Source organism: Hypomesus transpacificus, chromosome 22 (assembly GCF_021917145.1).
Source record: "Hypomesus transpacificus isolate Combined female chromosome 22, fHypTra1, whole genome shotgun sequence".
Classification (NCBI taxonomy): domain Eukaryota; kingdom Metazoa; phylum Chordata; class Actinopteri; order Osmeriformes; family Osmeridae; genus Hypomesus; species Hypomesus transpacificus.
This window is the reverse complement of record NC_061081.1, coordinates 1,618,535-1,635,397: the sequence shown is the minus strand read 5'-3', so window position 1 is coordinate 1,635,397 and position 16,863 is coordinate 1,618,535. Positions and strand designations below refer to the sequence as shown.

Here is a 16,863-nt window from a genome sequence, read left to right as displayed (position 1 = left end):
CCCTCTACACTCCCTCTACCCTCCCTCTACGCTCCCTCTAACCTCCCTCTACGCTCTCTCTACACTCCCTCTACACTCCCTCTACCCTCCCTCTACGCTCTCTCTACACTCCCTCTACGCTCCCTCTACGCTCCCTCTACGCTCCCTCTACACTCCCTCTACCCTCCCTCTACGCTCTCTCTACACTCCCTCTACCCTCCCTCTACGCTCTCTCTACACTCCCTCTACACTCCCTACCTGGACAAGAATGTGGAAGATGTACTGGGGGCTGTGTCACATTAGGGGTGTATCTCAATGGTCTCAAGTGACTCCCTCTAGTTTTTCTCAATTAGCTCTTCATCATTGCACTGATGTGGAAACACTGGACAGTATAAATCCATAGGGTGGATTTATTGAAACTGGTTCCTTTTTGTCAGGGGGGTTCCTCAGTCATAGACACAAATGAAGGTGAGGAGACAAGGGCAGCGCAGACTGTTGAGATGCACCCCTCCTGTCTCAGTTACTTTGAGTCGTCTGATCCAGAGCCAGGGAACACTCCTCCCCCAGCCTGTCTGGGACAGGGCAGGGTCATTCCTTATCACATTTCAGTAGCACAAGTGCCCAATGTGTATGTTGACACTAGATCATGAAGTACCTATAATGCAATTTAATGTCTAGAATGATTGTTTTTACAGAAACTATGAATCACAATGCTATTAAGGAGACTGACTGATTTGTATGCCTTTTTAATGACTGACACTTGATTGTGGTGCAGCTTCATAGTGTGGCCTTTGGTAGCTGGCCATGGGTACACTGTGGGAGTAGACAGAGATACGAGGGACTGTTTGTTACTGAGTAGGAAACATTACATTGGCAAACATGACATGCACCTAGCTATCGTCTCTCTAATAAAAAACATTGTTGATATAGAACAGCTACATACATAGAAGTCTGTACCATAGAGAAGCCGTCCATGAACGCAGCACTGTGTAAACCTGTAGTTTGTTCTATGATCGTGGCCTTATTTCCACTAGATTCTAATATAATTTGTTTTAATATGGAGTTGTTGTATTCAGCATTGTATGTCTTCACCAGCAATTTAGTAAAAAATCTATAGTTATTTTTGATGAAGCAAGACATTTGTGAATTAGTATACTTATGTGAAACAAGTTTTATCTGTCTCAATGGAATAATTTAAGGGAATACATGAAAATAAATGATGCACACGGTAGCGGTTCACATCTTCATTCATGTTTATTGTTGCTGTCTTTTAGAGCACATCAAAGGACCTTATTAAGGAGTGTGTGGAAGCCATGCCTCCTGTGCTGTGCTTGGCTAGCGCACAGAGCCTCCAGCACAATAAGGGGATCTGGCTCTAATCTGGCTAGATTAGTGTTTGGTAATTTGTATCAATATCCATGCTCCATTAAAGGGCACCGGAGAAGCCAAGCATTGTTTCATATTTCAATCCTGAAGAAGCCATTGTCATCTTTGTGCGATTTACGTACAAAAGCTTACAAGCGTACCATGACGACGTCGGAGCTATACCCGGTTCCTGGAGTCTGGAGATTTCCCCCAGTTTATTGTGAAATAACCAACGGCATATTCCAGATTGTTCCGAGGTGGCACATAAATAAACAAACCTTTGTGTTGAGTTTTCTTTTCATTTTTACTGTCACAGCAGCTGAAATCCAATGTTGCTTTGCATAGTATGTCAGTCATGGAGGGGACAGGCCTAGCATGACACTGTGAAGGCTCACAGCATTACTGCTGCGACCCTGTCATCTCAAGAGCATCACTGCTGCGACCCTGTCATCTATACAAGCACAGACAGAGCCACCAGCAGAATGGCATGGTGGGAAATGATGATAGCTTAATGAGACGGGTCCTGTATTTGATGCTTGATGAAGACAATCCTTATTGAAGTTCAGCTGTCTCTGTAACAATCCAGGTAATGTCAAGTTTTAGTCAGGGTTCAGCAAGTTAACGCACTTTCCTACGAATTCCTTTTGATCGATTACGGATTGGATGGGCCTCAGTCACCTGGGAACAGCAGCAGCACTAAAGCCAACAGTGTACTTGAATTAACCATCAGTAAACAGGTTGATGGATGTCGTCACGGCCACACACCCTCTCCGCTCGCTCTGCCAAGCCGTCTGTGTAGGCCACTCTGTCTCGAATGAAGAGAAGCGAACGAGATGCTGGATCCAGTCAGAGTTCCCCACTTCCGTGTTGTTTACACTCTTTCCAACGAGTGCCTGTGACCGACGTGGATGGAGGGAGCCTGCGCGTGGACAGGTCAACCTTCTGTGTGACACTCGGGACCTCTGAGAGAGAACCCCAGCTGGATGAGCAGTACGAGGCCCTTCAAAACACACGGACTGACATTCTAAGCATTGTTTCATTCAGACAAAAATAAACAGAAAAACAACAATTCTGATGGTTTAAAAAAAAAAAGCCCAAATGCATCTGCCCCCGGGAAAAAAAAAAGACTTTCAAATCCACGTGATTAGGAGACAGGGACGGTGAGCAGGAAAGAAAGCAACAGGAAGTCTCTCAAAAATGCCCCTCTGTCCTTCCAGTTCTTCTTTTAAATACCTTTCCGTTTGGAACTAATTTAAAGTGCAAGACACATTCAGACGCAGATTCTGCATACAAAAATAAGTCTCTGTGAAGCTTAGCCCTTAGTCCTCCATTTTGACGTCATCCTATATTGAGGAGTCATTCCCTTACGATGGGGCGGGGGGGGGATGAAGGAGCGAGAGGTCTTGCACCCCATAGGCTAGGAGGTCTCCATCATGCGCAGGTCGTCTGTTTCTGCAGTGTCGTCCTTCGCCCACCTGGCTGTAGTTGCCCAAAGGCCCGCCTCCAGACAGCGCTTTACATGGTACTCTGCCACCTGGTGGAGAGAGAGAGAAGAGGGGGGGAAGGAGACAAGACAGAATGAGAATGTGCGAGAGAGAGGGAGAACAGAGAGAGAGAGAGACAGATAGAGAGAGAACAGAGAGAGTGCAGAGAATGACAGTGAAACACCAGCAGGAGAGGGATTACCAGGCCCTAGTGCTCAAACAGATTAGGATGTTACGTAACCTCTCAAGCACTATGCTGCGCAGAGTGTCACTGGTTCACAGAGTTCTAGAACTCTGGCTCAGAACCGGTGCTGTGGGAGGGGAGGAAGAGGAGATGTTTGTCTCCCTATTTGGCAGACAGTCAAACTAAAGGGCCTGCTGGGAAGGGGGGGGGGGTGTTCCTCTCATTCTTTTAGTCCAACAACAACAAGCTGTGTTCTGAAGCACTTCAGCATGACTGTCTCATTAGAACACACACACACAGCAACACCATCTGCCACCTCATTTATTTCTATGGCTACCTTTGCTACGGTCTAGACTCCCCTGTGCAGGGGCTTACGGGAAGTGAAAATACCTGTGGGTTCATGGTGCTCAGAACATTCTGGAGGATCTGCCTGTCTTGCATCTGGAAACCTGCCTTCAGCTCCTACAAACAACAACATCACCGCAAACAGTGATGAACTTATCATGAACTCACGTACACATCACCATCCTGACATATTCTTCATAGCGTAACATAGTGACACCATGACATTAACATGAGAACATTACTCCCATTAGAACAGAAACAATCTGGTGGGTACTGGAGAGGATTTCTCTCGCTCACACAGATTTAGATTTCCTGTGATCACGCGACACGTCGTGGCGTGACGCTGCTCCAGGGGTGCGTTGCCGTCGTGTCCACCAGGGACGGGAAACATCTGGGCAGACTTACGGGAGGCAACGACTCCAGAACCTCCTTGGGGTCGAGGGGACAGTGTGGCGTGGCGGTGGCCTGGTGTTTGGCGTCTGTGGGGCCGTCGCCGCCCTTTGTCTTGGCGGTGTGCTCCCTCACCCTCCCCTTGAAGGCCTCCAACTCGGTCAGGAACACGTCAAGGTAGCCCTCCTGCCCTGCCTGGGACACAACACACACCAGCTAAAGGATGACTCATCACCTGACTCATCACCTGACCGGGGGAGGGGGTCCAGGTCTGGATAGGTCCGGTGTCCAACCCTTTCCCCAAGTGGGTGGAGGGAGGGATGCTCAAACACCAAAACTTGACTTAAATGAATTGAAATTGAGATCATTTATTTCGAAAGTTAATCAAACAGCCCAAGCAAAACTAATAAATTGCATAGTTCAAAACAATAACAGCTTGAGCGTCCGCAAACAAAAATATGAATCCAAATGAGTTTTTCATTCGAGGTTATTCTTTTGGATCAGAATCATGCGGTCTCACCTGCTTTGAGGAAGAGGGAGAACTGCCGCAGGGATTACGCGGGTTTCCTTTGACACAGATTAGGCCTGACTCAGACGTCTGATGGAGGACGCTCTCTGGATTAGGATTAATCTAGTTGATGGAAACCTCATCTAGCTTTGAGCCACCATTGACCCAACATTGAACGGAGCTTGTATGATGTGTCATTCCAGACTGATTCACTAAATGCTCACAGGGGAGTCAGATGGCTGAGTGGTTAGGGAATCGGGCTATTAATCAGAAGGTTGCCGGTTAGATTCCCAGCCGTGCAAAATGATGTTGTGTCCTTGAGAAAGGCACTTCACCCTACTTGCCTCGGGGGAATGTCCCTGTACTTACTGTATGCTCTGGATAAGAGCGTCTGCTAAATGACTAAATGTAAATGCAGTGCACTTCAGGCATGATGTCATGTATATTTGCAGTGTTTGTGTGTGAGTGTTGATGATTACGCATCATGAATCGTGTCTCTCCCTAGTGGTCAAAAGACAGCAGTGCATCAAACTACAAATGCCACCTTTGGTTCTCCTTTACTTCCCTCACTATCCTCCCTCTCACCACCCCTCCGTCTCTCCAGAACAGCTCGTCAGACAGTTATATATAGTGTATTACCTTGCTGTTACATAAGAACATTACTGAAAGCAAGAGGATCAAATTAGCCTTCTTCTAGTCCCTCCTCCAGACCTGGCCTAACACAGGTTGAACAATGCTGTGGTGTGTACAAATGATACTACACACAAACCCCTATTTGAGCCACACTACACACCAACCTTTCTTTACTGTGATGCTAGTGAAACCATGCTAGACACGTCATGTTCCCATAACACTGTTGTTGACTCACTTTGTAACTATTACAGCTCCTGCTTACTTGCTATATCCTGCATCCTTGGGCCAGCTCATTGTGTTCCTCCCTACTACAGCGCCGTCCCCCCTTTGTTTACTCACTTTAGCTTTGTGGAAGAACTGTCGGAAGCACCCTCTGGGGTCCTGCTGGGAACTGCTGGCCATCTCCAGGATGAACTGCATGGCAACAGCCTGGTGAGCCACCTGCTCCATCAGTGCCTCCTTCTGAAGAAAGCACAGAGGGACCGCTGGCCTGAGAGGGTGTGTGCATGTGTGTTAAGAAGGTACCCTGAACTTCAACACTGGTGGACTGTCGACCACAGAGCAGGCCTGTTCCATGAACCCCCGTTTACAAAGAGCTGGGATTAAAGTCCCAAACCTGACTCGAATGAAACTACAAATTAATCAGGGCTAAAGCAATCCCATAAAGACTTATTCTAGTTCACGCGATCCAATATCTTCTCTGGAAGGGACAGGACTAAAGAATTATCGACCAATCATTGCATTCGGCCCAAATGTAATGATGGGATGACAGCCCTGTCTGTCAATCTAGATTTGCACACTGACACGTGACAATGGAGGGACAGCAACCCTCCCCAGGAGTGTGTGCGTGTGTCTGCGGAGTGCATGGGTGTGTTTCTAACCTCCTCGGCCTGCAGTCCAAAGCACCAGAGGATCAGGTAGTTGGCCGTGTCTTCACAGATGAGCTGGGGCAAGTCAGACAGGAAACGCTGGCTGTCATCCCACCTCCTCAGCATACCTGATAGCAAAAGTAACAACAACAATTGTCGCACGGGCCGCGTCAACGCGTGTTGAATCATACTCCCCAATGCCTTACCAAAATGTCTGAGTTCTTGTTCATACTTCTGAACAAAAGTCTTGCTCTTGTCCTGTTCCATGTCAACATTCTTGCTTTGGACATTGATGATGCTCTACAACACAGAAGGTGGGTTGGAGGTTGGCTGAGTCACAACGTCACTCAGAGTATGCATGTGTGGGCGCGTGAGTAAATGAATGCGTGAGGAGGTAAACGGAATGAGGGAGAAAACGATGTGAGAACGAGTTGGCGAGCGAGCGGCCGTGTGTCTGAAAGTCACCTTGTCGAAAACGTCTCTGCTGCCATGGGCACCAAGCACGGGGCTGTGGCTGGGGTCATGACCTCCCAACATGCTCTCCTTGCGCCTCCACTCCGTCTCGGTGACGCTGAGCTCTGCATAGGAGGCCCTGGCCCGTGCCCGCTCCTGCTCCGTGGACTCTGAGCTGTGCAGCTCCAGACTGCAGAGCTGGTCCTGGGCCTCCACCAGCCCCCAGCTGGACACCACTGAGGCCTTGACACTCTGGCACAGGGAGGCCATGGACGAGGACAGGCCCTCTGCCCTGGCTTGAGCCTTGTGAGAAGGGTAAACAGGTTTGGGGAGGAGGATGGGGGACAATATTGGGGGAGGATGAGGGTTGAAAGGATGGGGGAGAGGAGGGGAGAGAACAGAAAGAGATGTCAAAGGAGGATAGAGGATTCTTTGTCGGTGACAACAAAAATAATCCCTTCATCAACTCCCCAAGAAAAGATAACAGCCTTAACATGGCAACTGTAAACAAATCCATGGCAACATCGCCCACCTTCGCTAAGCGAGCAACAGATGTCCATGTACTCATGGACACTGCACATTAGGGAATAGTAAAGTGACGCAGTGACTGTATATGGTTGGTGATCTCATCCTTGGGGATAGCATTAACAGCTGAACTAGCTATTTGATGACAGCGCATGAATACAGACGTCCAAGCCTCGCATAGGCATATAAGGTCTAAGGCATAAAACGGCTACCGCAGCCTCCAAACCGTATTCATGTGAGGCGGTTCTGCCTGGCTATATATGACGGACGCCGTGCTCTTTGGTTTCTTGATGTAGGTAGCTACAGCCATTGTTAGCTCGTTAGCCGATCTAGCATAGCTGGCGAGTGCTATTCACATTAAACATTGATCTCGCTGAGTCAGTGGCATTCCCTAAGCATATAAAGAGTGATGGTGTAAAGGTAACTTGAAAACAGCATTAGAGCTTAAAAGCTAGCGTACAAGCCAGCCTTTTCTGATGAGGACATGAAAAAGAACTCGTTTGTGAGCTAGTTAGCATTAGGTAATGAGAGAAAAAGCTCCTGCTAAACTCCTCAGTCTCGAACTCTCCTGATTTAAGCTAACAAGCTAATGTAGCTAGCTAGCTAGCTACTATTTAAGCTACTATTCATAAATCCCCGTTTGGAGGCGAAATCAACACCAACAATACCTGAAAGTTAAGGGGCGGAGTGTCGAAGTTATTTGGTATAGAGCCAGAGGCACTGCAGGGATCTCCGTCCGGATCTGAGAACATGGGATCTCCGTCCCTGAACCACTCCATCATCAACACTGTATCTGTCTTTGGTCTCACTCGGGTTTCTCACTGGCGAAGCGATCGCTACCAGCTCACACTTCTCCGTCAGTTCTGCAAGGTTCCAATGTAGACAATCAAAGTGCTAAGTTGTCTATGTCATTTAATATTGCGATGAATTGGTAGTCTGAAATACAACACAGCCATGAACAGCTTATTTTTGCTGACAGTCCCCTCCACCTCCTTGTCCATGCTGCTGTGCTGTGTCACTAGAGCACGTGGCCGACAACTTTGATCACGTGACACTTGTTTTGACGAGCAACTAAAGTCCGTGTAAAGCAAATTCCGAGATTTTTTTCTAAACAGATGAATGTTTGAAATGTATTGCTAAACATGTTGCAAAGACTATGTTATGTAAGAACTATGTAGTACTGAATTGTGGAGTTGGATCATTAAAACGTTTTTCACAATTTTTCTGTTGACGATTTTTGGGGCGGGGCTGAAATAATTCCTCAATTACGCATTGTAGGCATATGGAATAGGGCTCCTCTCCCAACTCCCAGCAATAAGTTGATAAGACTTCTGTACTCGTTGTCAATAGTAACTAGTGGGCATTAACATCAGTGGTTAGCCTGCTCAATCGCGAGTGAGTTACTGTCATCACCTTTTATTAATTTAATTTCTATAGCCTAGTTTGCTAGCTAGACCGTCATCTTGTAAATGTGTATACCCTGGATGCGAGAATTTACAAAACAGCTCGGTCTCCTTATACATTTCCCAAGAAGGATGAGATCAAGAAGAGGTGGATTGATTTTCTGAAGAGCCAGCTTGATGAAGAGCTGATGATCTCCACCAACACCTGCCTCACTGAACATTTTATACCGGGTAGCCTACTATTACAAACTTCCACTATTTTTTGTTGTATGTAATTTTGACAGACACACCCCTTATTTGTTCCAAGATTTTGATTACTTATTTTATTGCGATCATTCAAATCTGGCCGGGTGGTTCGTAACACATTTTCCTGTGGTGTGACAAACTCAAAACACATGTGAATTTTTTACTTTACACGTACTTTAAGAACATTGTTCGTCCAAAAATTAAATAATTGCAAACGCAATCAAGAAAAATAAAAACTTTTCAAAAGTTAGTGTTGTCCACATTCGTGACTGTCAAACCCTTTGTGTGATATACATTCAGTTACATATCATCATATTACTGTTAATGCCTGACGTGAAAATGTATTACCAGAGAATATCTAATAAAACAGGCTCTGGTCAGTGTTGCCACATTGGGCGGGTTCCCGCCCAATTGGGCTGCTTTTGATAATGCTGGGCGGGGCAAAATAGCCTTGGGCGGGTTGATCAAATTTGGGCGGGTTTCGTTACAATTGGGCGCTTTTTTTAAAGACTGAAAACATTCAAACAAACTATTTGATTGGCATGTGTTACATCCGCTACTTTCAAACCTCCCCGGCAAATGTTGGGGAGATTTGATTCTTCCATCTATTAGCCAGTAAGCTAATTGGCTTGTTCAGTGACTGTAGGGACAATCATTTGGAGTGGGGCTTTGGAATCCATGGATACTGCGATATCAACAATACTGTAAATTCTAGCAATTCATTTTTGTGTTTGTGTATAAGGGATAGAGAGGAACAATCGCGAAGGGGAGAGAACAATCGGAACAAATACAGGAGGCCTAGTAGTGTTTCTGTGCTTGTTGAAAAAAAAAATAGAGAGCTATATACATTTTAAATAGGTTGGATTTTGGAGTTTAATTGTGGCTTAATCTAGCGTTACATGTCATGGCAGAATGTCATTACTTTATTGTGTTGAGCTAAAAACTTCAGGTGTAATGTTTTTTCTCATTCTGCTCTTAGTGATCTGTAAATTTAATCTCCGTTTTTGCAGATTAAAGCTTTGAATGTTTGTGGCGTATTTTCTATTGAACATGTCATGGTTTTACACGGCTTTCTGGAAAAGTAAGGATTTTGGCGGTTTTTTATAGAAGTGGGCGGGTTTTAAATTGTTATTGGGCGGAAAACTGTCAATCTAATCTGGCAACACTGGCTCTGGTATTACATTTAGCACTGCATGTTCAGTGTCGAAGTAAATTTACGTACTCGGGTGTACATGTACGTGTCCGTGCAAAACATTTCCCAACAGGATGTTCGTTCCGCGCTGCTCGGAAATGAAACGCCACATATTTTCCCCTTCCTGTTCGTGTTGAAGCATTTACAGGGTGAGCGAGGCTATTTTCCCTATGTTTTAATTAACGCCGTTTATCTTACAACAGCGATATAAAAATGTGGTTATTCACAGAGATGTAGAAAATGGTCAGGTGTGCCCCTTGTACCGAAAGGTTTTTTGACAAAACTGTTCTCTGAGCTAAAGCTACCAGCTAGCTAGCTATCCTTTGACTGTGTCTGAGGTAAACTCTTAGGCTGCTGTTCCATTTTCACCGCTTAGCGGCAGTAGAAGCCAGCAGAGCATGGCGTCGTGCTGCGTCCCGTAACTGAGAACTTGGTCCCGAGTGCCAGGGGCCTCCCCCTGCCGCTGTGGAGCGAAAGGGAGAGAAACAGTCCAGACTCCAGACCTAACAAAACATCCGCAGCCTCAAAAGCACGTCTCCCAGCCAGCTGGCAGCCTGCCTCTTCTTGGGCTGCTGTTCCCACAGGGAATGTGAGAGAGAGAGAGAGTGCAGACTTGTTAATAAATTGCCTAACCGAAATTTTGAGCCTGATGCTGAAGACCAGATTTTTCTAAAGCTTCGTCCTTAGTGATCACGCGTGCACACTCCTCACTATGCAGAAACCATCTCGCTGTCAGCACAATTGTGCTCAGGGCATTTACAGAGCTTATGTCAACATAGTTTTATCTCAAGTCATTCCCTTGTTTTAGACAAACACTCTAGTTAGCTCACAGCGATGAAGCAATCTTTCATTGATTAGGGAATAGGTGATTCTATGGCCTGCTTACAGAGAAGACATTGGTTGGACACTACAGGGTTAAGTATGATTATGTTAGGGGAGATAATAAAGAAGCATGCAGCTGGTGGACGTTAAACACCAGGAGGAGGAGAGGAAGGAGAGAGAGAGACCTCTGTTCAGGAAACGTGTAGTCTACTATGTGTTTGTGACAATCCCCACCAGTCAGGTGTATCTACTGCGGCTTGTAAGCACCAGCTGTGGACGTGTCTCAATACTGCGTGTGGGGCAGGGGGGGAGGAGACAATGTTCAGGGTATGAAACCCTTCCTTGTTTGTTTTTCACAGCTCTGTATTTTTAAAAACAATTTCATGACGTATTTCCTCTTTCCTCTTGCCACACCCCCAGGGACTTAAGGCACCACTCAGCCCCCCCCCACCCCTTGACCTGACAAGGACAGCGAACGTGCCTCCACCCCCCCCCACCCCCCTCCTACCACCTCTGACCCCCTGCGGAGGAATGAGCCAGGCGAGCCCGAAGCGAGAGGGTCAGTACCCAGTAGCTGAGTGGAGGAGACGGCTCCCCCGCACCGGGACCGCTCGGTTCACTGTTATCCTGGAATCCAGCTGTGCATAGCTGCGCACAAGCTGCTGGCGTTTCTGCTGTTCTGTTTGGCTGCTCCGCTCGGGAAAGCTTAGGTTGGGCCTGGTCTAGAATAGGCATCTTCTTAAATGGACATGGTATGGATTGGTGGTTCAGTCGTTCTTAAGAAGGTGAAAAAGCAGAAATATACACACACACACACACATCTCAATATGACAGCGAGTCTGAAATCAGGGATGTTTCATGTCCCGAGGCTGGCCTTGCTCTCGCCCCGCAGTGTAGCACAACGTCCTGGACGAGGAGAGAGACATGTGTAAAAGTAGGACATTCAAGGAAAAACAGAAAGAGGAAACAAGACAGAGGGATGGCCAGTTGTCTTTTTTTATAAGATAAATAGCGAGATCTCTAAAGAAGGCTAAGAGAAGAGGGCAGTGGAGGGAAGGCAAGTAGAGAACGACAGAGGGTGGAGGGAGAGAGAGAGAGAGAAGCCCTTTGGTCTGCTTTCCCAGGCTGGCTGTCAGGAAGGCAGGTTTTTTTTTTTTTTACACCGTGTTGCCCTTTCCTGGGGAAATCCGAGACAAACAGCACTGCGGGGGAATGGGGGGGGGGGGGGGGGGGGGGGGCGGGGGGACGACGACGACGACACACTGGTCTGGGAAGGAGAGAGAAACGGAGGGAGAGAAGGGTGGCGGTGGGAGGGGGAGGAGGTGCAGGAGGAGGAGCCCACACAGCATGAAAGAGGGGCCAGAGCTTTTGGGAATGCACAGAGAAACACCATGCACACACACACACACACACACAAGTCCCTTTGTCTCTGCTTTGTCATAGGGTCTTATTTTAACGTTGCGGAACGCTGGTGGGCAACAAGAGTTCCTCTGCCCCTGTTTGCCAGAACAGAACACACCACAACAGACAAACGCACATCAAAACACAAACACACAACAAAGTTATACATGCACTCAACGGCAGGGGCAATAGGGTTCAGGGATTGATTCACGACAGATAGAGCCGCGATAACGAGGGAACAGGACCGACAAAGGTCTCAATGACTCCTGGAAATCAACAGCCTGTGTCAATCAGAAAAGTGGAGGTACAGCAGCTGTAGAAGGAGTAGGGGTGCGTGTGTGTGCTGGGACAAGGACGGGGGCGGGCAGGGGGGCGGGGGGGTCAGAAAGTGAGAGGAACAATAGGTAGGGGTTTCCCCCGTGACAGGTTGGGTCAGGGGTCAGGGTGTAACCCCATATCACCTGTGTGACCCCCAGGTGTTGACCCCACAGCTCTGAGGGACCAGCTCTTTGACCTGTGGACCCGCAAGGAATTGGAGGCGGTGAGAAACAGGACCTGTGTGTGTGTGTGTGTGTGTGTGAGAGAGAGTGTTTCTGTGTGCATTTGTGAGTGAGTGAGTGAGTGAGTGAGTGAGAAATCATTCATGTGTCTGTGTGTCGTTTTCAGTGTGTGTTATGTGCATGTGTGTGTGTGCATGCCTCTGCTAATGAGAGAAACCGCTGTGTGTGTGTGCACGCGGAGGGGGGAGGAAGGAAGGAATTTGAGTGTGCAGTGTATGAACATGAGAGGTGTGTGAGTGGGATGCATGGACACCGTCTGGTAGATGATTTAAGATGGGAGCTCAATGGCCCGACTATCTGTTTCCCCCAGAAAACCCCCACACCGCTACAGCTTAGCAACTCTGCAGGACTACTGGCAATATCAGCCCTAAGATCCTTCCTTCCTCTCTGCATGCCTTCCTCCCTTCCAAAAATGGCCCTCCCTTTCATTTCAAGCTCCCTCTCCTTGACTCGTAGTATTCGTACTTTTTTCTCGTTGTCGATCTCTCTTCCCCGTTTTTACCTGTCTGACCTCTAGCCTCCACCCCCCCCCCCCCATTCAGCTGCGTGCCACTGCCCAGCATGGCTTCTCCTCCCTGGCGGAGCCTCTGGCAGGCCTGTTGGAGCTCTTGGAGGGCTGCCCGGGCAAGCAGAAGGGCAGGGCCTCCACCCTGGGGCACTGCATCCTGCAGGAGTTTGAGCGCTGGAGACGCCCCCACCCACAGGTGCAGAGCTCCACAGATGTCTGCAGCCAGGTTCAGTACACGGAACACTGTACACTTCCATACCCACGTGTGTTTGAATATCAGCCCATGTTAAATACTCCCCAAGTCAGGTACATTCAGTTCAATTCTGTGTCGTGTGTGGGGGAGGGGGGGAGAATTTGCACCTCAGATTGGGAGTGAACCCCTCACCACCACCCCACCCCCTGTCCCGCTCCAGGTGAGCCTCCAGGCTGTGCCAGAGGGCCAGGCTGTGGGCCTGCAGCTCCGGGCCCTGGGGCTTCTCACCGACGCCCAGCCCAGCTACATGGAGCCCCTGCTGGACCTGTACCAGCTGGGCTCCCTGGACCCAGCCCTGCTCAGGCAACACATCAGCAGGCTCCTGGCGCTCTGCTGCTACAGGGAGGTGGGTGGAGGGGTCCAACGGGTTCCTTAGTAGTAGTTCCTTAAGTAGATGCGTCCCACAATGACAATAGACGAACCATTGAACCAACTGGAATAACAACGGTCTGTCTCTCCCTCTTAGGCCGCCGTACTGAGCGCCAAACTAAAAATGCAGAGAGAGCTCGATATAGAGGAGGTGAGAGCACTGTGGGGGTTTGTCCATGTGTGTGTCTGTGTGGAAGACACATCCATACCAAGCGTTGAGAGTGACGTTTGTGTGTGTGTGTGTGTGTTTGTGTCCCCTGCTCCTCCGTGGTGCAGGTGTGTGTGCCCCTGATCCTGCATGACAAGCTCCCGCTGGCAGAGTCCTGGGTGGCTGGTCACCCTGACCTGGAGGAGCGTCTGGTCATTCTGCTTGACTCGTGGTGCCAGCCCGGCTTTAACCCAGCCCAGCTCCAAAGGTGCTTGTGTGTGTGCGTGCATGGTTCTTCTGGCCTGTGTACGCTTGTTTGTGTGTGTGTGTGTGTGTGTGTGTGTGTGTGTGCGTGTTCTCTGGATGTGTGTGTGTGTACTCTGGATGTGTATGTGTGTGTGTGTACTCTGGATGTGTGTGTGTGTGTGTGTACTCTGGATGTGTGTGTGTGGGCATGGATGTGTGTGTGTGTACTCTGGGTGTGTGTGTGTGTACTCTGGATGTGTGTGTGTGGGCATGGATGTGTGTGTGTGTACTCTGGGTGTGTGTGTGTGTACTCTGGATGTGTGTGTGTGTGTACTCTGGATGTGTGTGTGTGTGTACTCTGGATGTGCGTGTGTGGGCATGGATGTGTGTATTCATGTGCGTCTCCCTGTGCTTCTACAGGCAGTTCGCCAACCTGAGTCTGTCCAAACACCAGATGGACCAGATCCAAGCTAAGCTGCTTAGCAAGCAGGTGTTCAGACTCATGGACAAGTTCAGTATCGACCCAGGTGTGTGCGTGTGTCCCTGTGAGTGTGTTTGTGTCTGATGTGCACTTTGATCACATGACTCCTGTGGTACATGAGGTGTAATAAGGGCGTCATGACTGAACAGATCCTTTTCCTCTCTCAGGACTGTGTCCCAACTCTGTGTACAAGCGTAAGCTGGACAGCCTCCGCTTCCTCATGTACAAGAGGTTTGTGGAGGTAAGCAGGACATGGGACCAGTGCTTAGGATAGGACCACTTTCCTGTCCTATGGGACACATTCTCTTTTGTCCATTCTCTGCGCCTGTCTCTCATTCGCTGTCCTGTTGTCCTTCCTGTCCTACAGAAGGGCATGTCTGACGAGAACTGGAAGGACCATGTTCAGGTAGGAGCGCCTTTTCCTTGTGGCATCAGTCCTCAGTGGCTGTGTGTGTAGTAAAATGCTGCATCAGTCCACAGTGACAGGGTGTGTGTGTGTGTGTGTGTATGTGTGTAGTAACATGCAGCATCAGTCCACAGTGGCAGGGTGTGTGTGTGTGTGTAGTAACGTGCAGCATCAGTCCACTGTGGCAGGGTGTGTGTGTATAGTAACATGCAGCATCAGTCCACAGTGGCAGGGTGTGTGTGTAGTAACATGCAGCATCAGTCCACAGTGGCAGGGTGTGTGTGTGTGTGTAGTAACATGCAGCATCAGTCCACAGTGGCGGGGTGTCCAGAGCTGCAGGTCCACCTGGTGGAGCTGGTTCTGAAGCACAGCGGGCTCCAGAGCGCCGCCCAGTGGTCACTTCAGTACGGCGTCCCCAGAGACAGGCTGCCATTCGGGGTTTGGGACACCCAGCAGAGCCTGCCAGCCTCGCTGAGGTGAGTGAGTCTTTTGTGGTGTTTGTGTGTGTGTGTAAGCCATCCCAGGGAAGAAGCAGAATCTGTTTGTCTTACACACACACACACTTATATCTCCTCCCCCAGGTATGTGTGTGGGAACGACTCTCCCCAGAGCGAAGAGTGGGACCCTCCCCTGTCTCACCGGGATAGGTTCTACCAGCTGCCAATCACCCGAGACAACGTCCACTTCCTGGATACACAGGACGGACTTCAGCGCTGCCAAGACATCATACAGGCATGGTTACCACGGTGATCGTTCAACAGTCTCCCGTCGCAGAGCCCCACAGATTCCATCAATTCATGACTTGATTCATCCTTCCAACTGTCCATTCAATGATCCATCCATGTGCTCATCCATCCATGGTGTGGGGTGTTGCAGGCGGGCCGTGTGGTGGGTGTGGACATGGAGTGGAGGGCTGGCTTCGGCACCGTCAAGGCCCAACGTGTGACTCTGATCCAGCTGGCCGTTCAGGGACAGGTGTTCCTGCTGGACCTGTGTGCCGACGGGTTCTGGCAGCACAGCGGGACCGTCCGCTTTATCAGAACCCTCTTTTCAGAACCCCAAGTTCTCAAGCTAGGTATGTTGGTGGTTTAGGTTTGGCTTTAATTTGAAGGGGGGGGGGGGGGGGGGGGGGGGGGGGGAGGGGGGATAGCTCTGTTACATCTAGACTTGAAGAATAAAGTCAATGCATTTGTAAGGTTTCCGTGGTTACTGTCTGTCCTTCCAGGTTATGGGATGTCAGGGGATCTGAAGTCCCTTCTGGCCACCTGGCCTCAGTTCACTAAGGAGCCCCTGAAGACAGAGGGGGTGCTGGACCTTCTCAATGTTCACCAGCAGGTTGGTTTAGCATTCACCTAGCCTGGCGTTCACCTAGCCTAGCATTCACCTAGCTTAGCATTCACCTAGCCTGGCGTTCACCTAGCCTAGCATTCACCTAGCCTAGCGTTCGCCTAGCCTAGCATTCACCTAGCCTAGAATTCATTTAGCTTAGCGTTCACCTAGCCTAGAATTCATTTAGCTTAGCATTTGTTTTTCCTAGACTTAATACATCTTAGCATTCCATTAGCCTAGCATTCGCTAACTTCAAATGAACTTGCCCTCGCCCACTGTGTGCTGCTCAGATACAGCGCAGCGGCCGTGGGAGGAGCGGGGCTTCGCGGAGTGTCCTTGTGGGGGACGGGCCAGCAGAGAAGGGCCTCAGCTTATTGGTCCAGCAGATTCTGGGCCGGCCCCTGGACAAGATAGAGCAGCTGTCTAACTGGGAGAGACGACCCCTCCGCACCAGCCAGTTACGATATGCAGGTAGGTACACACACACACACACACACATGGACACACACAGAAAACAAACAGACTTTTCTTCTTTACCCCATTCTTCCTCTCCCCCAGCGGCTGACGCCTACTGCCTACTGGAGGTGTACTCCGCCCTCTCTAAGGACCCAGCAGGCTTCGGGCTGCCCGCCGACCTGCACTCCGTCTCCTCCGCCCAGGCGGGGAAGAAGACTAAAGAGGACAAGAAGCGGAAAGAGAAGGCCAAACAGGCTCGCCAAAGAGAGGTCAGGGGTCAACCAAGTCCCTCTGTCATAACGACCACT

The 16,863-nt window shown here is 49.2% G+C and overlaps 2 protein-coding genes across 5 annotated transcripts in view; one reads left to right on the top strand and one right to left on the bottom strand.

Annotated features, from left to right (window-relative positions):
* Positions 1-518: 518 nt before the first annotated feature.
* Positions 519-7,749, bottom strand: cdc37l1 (cell division cycle 37-like 1). Its single transcript, XM_047045521.1, has 8 exons — positions 7,404-7,749; positions 6,223-6,513; positions 5,964-6,057; positions 5,770-5,885; positions 5,228-5,350; positions 3,763-3,942; positions 3,403-3,474; positions 519-2,878 (listed from the first exon to the last, which is right to left on the bottom strand). The coding sequence occupies exons 1-8, from the start codon at positions 7,515-7,517 to the stop codon at positions 2,762-2,764; spliced, it is 1,107 nt and encodes a 368-aa protein (XP_046901477.1). The 5' UTR covers positions 7,518-7,749; the 3' UTR covers positions 519-2,761.
* A 1,020-nt stretch (positions 7,750-8,769) lies between these two features.
* Positions 8,770-16,863, top strand: part of LOC124484729 (exonuclease mut-7 homolog) — a 9,517-nt gene continuing 1,423 nt past the window's right edge. Inside the window, exons 1-17 of one of the 4 annotated variants that reach the window (XM_047045798.1) lie at positions 8,770-9,725; positions 10,636-10,725; positions 10,819-10,957; positions 12,276-12,340; positions 12,902-13,093; positions 13,281-13,466; positions 13,587-13,640; positions 13,766-13,905; positions 14,304-14,410; positions 14,532-14,605; positions 14,732-14,770; positions 15,080-15,246; positions 15,352-15,502; positions 15,647-15,845; positions 15,996-16,105; positions 16,390-16,570; positions 16,658-16,824. In XM_047045798.1, coding sequence (XP_046901754.1) covers positions 10,717-10,725; positions 10,819-10,957; positions 12,276-12,340; positions 12,902-13,093; positions 13,281-13,466; positions 13,587-13,640; positions 13,766-13,905; positions 14,304-14,410; positions 14,532-14,605; positions 14,732-14,770; positions 15,080-15,246; positions 15,352-15,502; positions 15,647-15,845; positions 15,996-16,105; positions 16,390-16,570; positions 16,658-16,824 — 1,980 coding nt within the window. In that variant the 5' untranslated portion in view covers positions 8,770-9,725; positions 10,636-10,716. Of the gene's footprint in view, positions 10,726-10,818; positions 10,958-12,275; positions 12,341-12,901; positions 13,094-13,280; positions 13,467-13,586; positions 13,641-13,765; positions 13,906-14,303; positions 14,411-14,531; positions 14,606-14,731; positions 14,771-15,079; positions 15,247-15,351; positions 15,503-15,646; positions 15,846-15,995; positions 16,106-16,389; positions 16,571-16,657; positions 16,825-16,863 lie in introns of all 4 variants that reach the window. The other 3 variants (XM_047045800.1, XM_047045799.1, XM_047045797.1) reach the window with 3 other exon arrangements.

Excerpts from the sequence above, each read along its gene's own strand:
- cdc37l1 (XM_047045521.1), bottom strand. The coding sequence starts at position 7,517 with ATGATGGAGTGGTTCAGGGACGGAGATCCCATGTTCTCAGATCCGGAC. Across the intron at positions 3,475-3,762 it reads TTCTGGAGTCGTTGCCTCCC|GAGCTGAAGGCAGGTTTCCA; the intron begins GTAAGTCTGCCC and ends TGTTGTTTGTAG. Across the intron at positions 2,879-3,402 it reads TGAGCACCATGAACCCACAG|GTGGCAGAGTACCATGTAAA; the intron begins GTATTTTCACTT and ends TCTCTCCACCAG.